Raw genomic sequence first — 6381 nt, 5'->3', positions numbered from 1 at the left:
GAGCTATAGTAGCCAAATAAAGTCCCCAAGACAAGGGGTGCAGGAGAGGTAGACAGAAGTGGAGTAGATGGAAGGAACACATGCAGAACTGGGAATGAGCTCCAGGGGATGTAGTGGCTGTTACATATGGCAACGCAAACCTTCTGAACTGAGTAGATTAATGGAACACACCCAGTAGCATGAATGTATCCCATACTTGGTTACTATATTGAAGTGTAATGGCAACTCCTTTGAGAGTTGTCCTTGCCAGAGTTACCTTTACTTTCCCCTTCCTTAGCCTGTTTGCAAGTTTGTTTCCCCTTCCCTAATCCTTCTTTTATAATTAGGTCTCCTCCCTTTTGCCCAGCCTTCTAAACACTAAAGAGAAACCTCACCTATATGATTAAGATGTTTCATACTAAATAATGTTCCTTTAGATTTACAGAGGTCTGAGCACATGGTGACTTTTGTAATGAATCTCCATAGTTTTTATTTTTATACATCAATTAACACACAGCATGGCATGCAAATTGCTGTGAGATTTAACTTGCAGAAAAGTAATGTGTCTGTTTAAAGAAAAATACAGGAACTAGCCCCATGGAGAATGATGTCATTGTGATTTTCCAGCTGGAAGTAAAAAATAAGACACAGGGGCAGAATGATGAAGACCCCACTCAGCATATACCATTCTTGCCCCTCATTGCACTGTATTTCCTTTTCTTCCCCATAGAGGATCTTTGCACCCCCCGCAAACCTCAAGATGAAAGTTTGAGGATGATAGACCTTCCCTTTAGCAGTGCTAGCTTTAGAATAAATCTGATTCATTTCTACCATCTCTTTTTTCCTAAACATTGGCTTTGAGTGGTGAGTATCGCACACCTTAATACAGTAGCATAACTGCAAGGATGGACTAGACCTGCAACTTCAAAGCCAGGGGAACCTGAAGGCATAGGAGGAGGGAGAGCCAATTACCAGGCTTACAGGGGATGAGGGCTGCTGTAAAGAAAAATCCCAGAGCTATTACTAATATTACAATTCTTACAGACAAGGGACAGGAAATGGCACAAATGTGGATAAATTTATGCAGTATGGCAGGGAATTTGGACTGCAGGGGCAGTAGAGAATCCAAACTTCACTCCATAGAGCAGGCTGCTGCAGGCTTCTTGCAGATCCAGAATTTCTCTTGTTTACAAGGGGCATCATTCCAGCCTTCATCTCTAAATTCTGCACAATCTTCATCCCAGTCATTGTTGGGTTCCCCTTCATTCCAATACTTTGTGAAGCTGCAAAGACCAGGAGAAGCTGAGTCTCTGCTCAGCTCCACTCTGTAAACTATATTTCTAGCATCTGGAAACTTGATGCTTTCACATCTACCCTGCATGCACATGGCAGCCATGCCTTGCTCTGGACCCAATGATCTCCCTGAGTCACTTGACCTTGGCTCCTGTCTCTTTTGTCTCCTGAGGGAGTCGTTTTCAGATACAAACCAATCAATCCAGACTCCACATTCCCCAACCACCTTCCTTACTATGCTCTTGCACCTTTCAAGGGCCAGGTATGAGACAATCAGGGACAGTGTCTATACCCCAGAATCATTCCAAACTAGCCAGTCCTAAGCCTGCTTACCCTGCCTCACCTATTTTCTCTCATGGACATCGCAGTAAAGTCTTGCCCACAAGTTTTCCACCCTCTGCCTGGTCCTTTCTAGTGTAACCCCCATGGCATGATGCAAGCTCCATTGTTTGGGATCTGTGAGCATAAGAAGCTTTATTTTCAATGGTGATAGCCCCCTGAACCACTGGCCTTACTATTCCTCATATTTTCTATAAATACAATTGTATTTAAATCACCAACCCAGACTCCAAGCTCCTCCTGCAGCTCTATTGTGGAATTTTGGGCACTAACCATCCTATCTGCACATGGGTATATAGATCACCTTCTTCTATTCAGTAAATGTCACAGAATCTTACTCCGATGGAGCCAGGAAATGGGGGAAGCACCACAAAGATAGCTCAAGTCAGAATCTGAGAATCCCATCCCATTCTATAGGTTGCGTCCTTCTCCCTGGATCTACCTGGGTGACAGAGGTGAACCATCCACCCAGTGCCAAATGCCTTCATGTTTCAGGTCTGAGAGACCCATCCAGGAGTAGCCTTTATTCTTAGATGTGTTTTGCAGGAATCTCTTGGAAGGAGAAGAAGAGGAGTCAGGAAAGAACTCTCCCTCCTCCTTCTCTCTCTCCGTCCCTCTCTCCCTCCCTTCTTCCCTCTCTCCCTTTCTCTCTGACAGTACTGGGGCTGAAGTTTTGAATTCAGGGCCTTGCATTTGCTAGATTAGCATTCTAGCACTTGAGCTACACTTCCAGCTAATTTTTGCTTTGTTTTTCTTACAAGTTCTCATTCTCTTTGCCTGGGGATGGCCTCAGACATCAATCCTCCTGCTTATGCTAACTTTTTGCCCAGGCTGTTCTTGAACCTTGACCCTCCTTTCCCACTTCCCAAGCCTTTTGCCAATCTCTTAGCATAAAGTTCTTGTGGCATTCTGACCTGTAGCCCTCTAGTGTACTAGGGCATGACCTGTGCTCAGGAGGTCTGGGTTTTCCCACATCTGTATCCTATACACAGGTATGTTCTGATTTGCTCACAGAACATGCACACCTGGCCACTCGTTGTCCAACCTTGGTATTAGGGCATGCTTATTTGTCTTCTGAGCATTATCTAATCAATTTACTCATGACTGGGTCTAACGTGCTATCAACAGATAGCACAGCAGTTTCCAATTACTGAAAATGCACATGACCTCTTTTCACCTCTGCTTTGACTGATGTCCTATTGGTAGCATGAAATCAGCCAGGCTGGCAATATTTACACCAGGGAATTGGCAAAAGGTACATGGTAGGACTTTGTGGCTCAATAGAGCAAGTTGTTAAACTCAGACCAGCACACTAATGGGGATCCTTTACTCACTCCCGTAAGTATTCTCTTGTGTTCAGATCTGGTGTATGTCTCTTAAAGATGCTTGAGAATCCCCCCATTCACACCATTCTATTCTCCCTGTCCAAGTGGGAAAAAAAGTGCCATGTCCAAAAATCCAACTGACCAACCACCTTCTCCTTATAGATGGCCAGCAGCCAGATGTATGTCCCAGAGCAGACTGGACCCCAATCAGGCATACCTGTTCCTCATCACTTTTGATGACAACGAGTTGTGCTCCCACTCCCTGGCAGGCGTTGACAGAGTCATGCCAGTTCCGTTGGGTAATGGAGAATAAGTAACAATTTCCTAGGAAGGATGTCCAGTCCCAGGGGCAGGCTTGGCACAGGTGGTCTGTTGGGGGAGTTTGGTCAGGCTGTACCCATACTTGCATGCCCATGGTCCTGCGTCTGCCCAGTCTTCAAGTGCTCCATAGTCAGGGCTCTCCCTTGACACAATGCTCTGGAGGGCTTCTTGATTTCTTGAGCCCCTTCTCTACTTCAAGAGGACCCAGGAGACCTGGCCCCAACTCCATGAGACTTATGGAGCACAGAACAGAGGCCAGGAGGCTGGCTTAACTGAGTGCCCATTGTGTGCATATCCCCCCAGTGACCACAAGGTTCCACCCTTGATATTATCTTTTTCCAATTCTCAGAGAAGTAAATGAGGTAAGAGAGGGCTGGAGAGGCCAGCAACGTGTCACCCCATGAAGACCATTTCAGGCCCTTGGAGTTCCTCTTTTTTTTCCAGTCACTCACCCACTCCAACTTTCAGCTGGGTCAATTTCTGGGAGATCTCATTTTGCTTTAACTGTTCTTTTTCCTGAGAGGTGGAAATCTTGGAGACTGTGCCAAGAAAAAAGAATCTGCAATTGTTAAACACCTATTGTGGTCACAGACTGTACTGGGTCCACATCTTTCCTGAGAGCCAATGTTTTGTTTAATGCCATTTGAAAATGAAGAAATCTGACACCCAGAGAATGCTGAACCATAGGGACAAGTGGAGCCAGGAGCCTCCCAGGCTCTTTCTCGCCCCCTCCCCTGCTATTTCTCTGACCCCTCTCCACCTCCCTTCCCTCCACTGCTCCTTCTCCCTCCACTGCTCTTCTTCCTCCTTCTTTTCCCCAGCTCCACCTTCTTTCCCTCCTCTTTTCCTTTCCCTACCTTCCCCTGCACCAGATGTAGGAGGGACCTTGAGAAGTCTCCAGAATTTGCAGCAGGAACTGGTCACAGCTTCTATCCTACCTCACTCCTTAACCTGGCTTCCCTAGCCAAAGGGTTAGAACAGGTGCCCCCCAACCCTCAGACCTGTCTGACCTTTAACAAGGATGGCCACCAGAAGAACAAGGAAGAGCATGAGGATCAGAAGCCGTAGCACCAGGGGGATGTGACCATGGGTTAGATACCCTGAGGAGATAAGATCAAGTTTTCTAGTATACCAGTGTTCTTGCCTCATCCTGGCCCAGAGACAGCATGGCCACCAATCTGCTTCTCCCCAGGGCTCATTGTTTCAGATGCTCAGCCTCCACCCTCTCAAGACCATTACTTGCAGCAGCTGTCACCATGCCCTGCCCCAGAGTCCAGGAGTCCAATTTTTCAGCCCCAACCATCCCTCAACCCAACAACATAAGCCCCAGCTTCTAACTCCCCAGAACTAAAGAGTCCAGACCCTCAGAATCCACTTTTTCATGAACCAGTAGTCCACTTCTCAGCCACAATTTCCCTAGGATCCAGAAATCTAGCCCTGACTTCTTCTTCCCCAGGACCCAGGAATCCAATCACCAGCCTCCACTTCCATAGGTCACAAGGAGTTCAGGATTCCAGCCTTGACCATTCCAGATTCATAAATTCACATCCTCAGCCTCTACTTCCCCAGGACCCAGGAGTCCAATCCTCAGCCTCCACCACCCCACTATCTAGGTGCCTTGTCCCCACCATCCACCACCCCCATATCTAGAAGTCCCATCCTCTAGTGTCCACCTGTCCAGGACAAAGGATTCTAGTTTGTCATTTTCCATCTCCCAGGACATAGGAGCACAGATCCACAACCTCAAGCTCCCCAGGACAGAGCAGCCCACACCCACCAGTCTCCCTGGTGGAGACTTCAGTCCCTAAGGAAGGATTGAAGAGTTTAAATTCCCATCCTCCAGCTCCTCAGGGCACAGGTACATGGGAGGACCTGTCCTCCACCTCCACCCCCTAACCCTGGTTTACCTGCAACATGTTTGAGGCTGTGAATAGGAAGGAATCCAAAGCTACTTCGGGAAGATCTGGTGTTGTTGGCTATCAGTTCCTCATCATCTGAATGGGCAGAGCATCAGTAAAAGTCTGGGCAGGATGAAACACCAACTGGCTCCCTGAACTCCTCCCTGAAATACTTGAATCCCAGCCCAGCCTCACCCAGAGAGCCCAACTGCTGCTCCCGCACTTCCTTGGAGTCACTCATGGTCAATTCTGTCCACCAGTGTCCAGGACATCTGAGAATCACAGCTTTTATTTACCATCCCATGCTCCCCACACCCCAAGTCTACCCTTATCAGGAAGAGAAACACGGAACTGGCTTTGGACACCACAGAAGACCAGAGGGAGGGGCTGAGCTTCTGACACAGCAGGCACATGCCAGATGTTCCAGAAATTCCAGGGAGTGGTTAGGAAGATTTGGGGTTCATAGAAGAAAAAAACTGGTGCACTTATGGTGTGGCCAATATGTGAGAGGCTTTTAACAAAACTAGTAACTTGTAAAATATACCTATGTTGTTTTATCTCCTCTCTGTGTGATGAGGGTGAGCTAGCAACATGCACAGCCTTCCCAGAAACACAATCCTTCTAACCCTAGGGGTTGTTGCCCTGATTTGCTGATGTACTCATTCATGTTGACTTCTGCTGACTGGTAGTTTGGTCTGACTCATCATTGCTTGTGTTTTTTAAATGTCTGCCAGTCACTTTTCTAGCTACTTTATATATTAATTTGTTTAATCTCCCCAGACTCTGGTAGATAACCTACTGTCCATTTTAAAATGGAATGAATTTTAAATGAGAAAATGAAGTGCAGAAAGTTTAAGCTGCACACACGTGATTAAGCTGGTCACACGTGATTAATGATAGAACTGGGATTCGAACCTAGAGAACTTATCTATACATTCCACATCATGAACCCAGAAGAACCAAATAGTCTCAAAGAGGAAACAAAATGTCTCCTGTGTATTTTATCAAGATTGTTCCAAATTGGAAAAACCCAAGTAACTACCAGAAGGTCAATGAAAATAAAAGTAGTATATTCAGTAAACAGAAAAACCAATCTTCTGATCCAAGTACAAATCTCCCAAAAAAGTGAAGGGATTCATATGTAATGTGTATATACTATGAAATTTGATTTTATATAGATTTCAAGAATAGGTAGGATTAATGTTTGATATGAAGTCAAAATTGGT

At 46.0% G+C, this 6381-nt stretch overlaps 1 protein-coding gene across 2 annotated transcripts; it reads right to left on the bottom strand.

The window, feature by feature from the left end:
- Window positions 1-440: 440 nt before the first annotated feature.
- On the bottom strand, window positions 441-5488 carry LOC109703036 (CD209 antigen-like protein C). Of its 2 annotated transcripts, XM_074054235.1 has the most exons (7): window positions 5351-5488; window positions 5165-5251; window positions 4268-4357; window positions 3710-3796; window positions 3154-3305; window positions 2054-2163; window positions 441-1262 (listed from the first exon to the last, which is right to left on the bottom strand). In XM_074054235.1, exons 1-7 carry the CDS (start codon window positions 5394-5396, stop codon window positions 1112-1114), a joined length of 723 nt encoding a protein of 240 aa, XP_073910336.1. In that variant the 5' UTR covers window positions 5397-5488; the 3' UTR covers window positions 441-1111. The 2 variants fall into 2 exon arrangements, with proteins under 2 accessions (XP_073910336.1, XP_073910337.1); XM_074054236.1 differs by lacking the exon at window positions 4268-4357.
- Window positions 5489-6381: the final 893 nt, after the last annotated feature.

Source organism: Castor canadensis, chromosome 14 (genome assembly GCF_047511655.1).
Source record: "Castor canadensis chromosome 14, mCasCan1.hap1v2, whole genome shotgun sequence".
NCBI classification, from domain to species: Eukaryota; Metazoa; Chordata; class Mammalia; order Rodentia; family Castoridae; genus Castor; species Castor canadensis.
The sequence above is the reverse complement of the archived record's forward strand: the minus strand, read 5'-3'. Positions and strand labels throughout refer to the sequence as shown.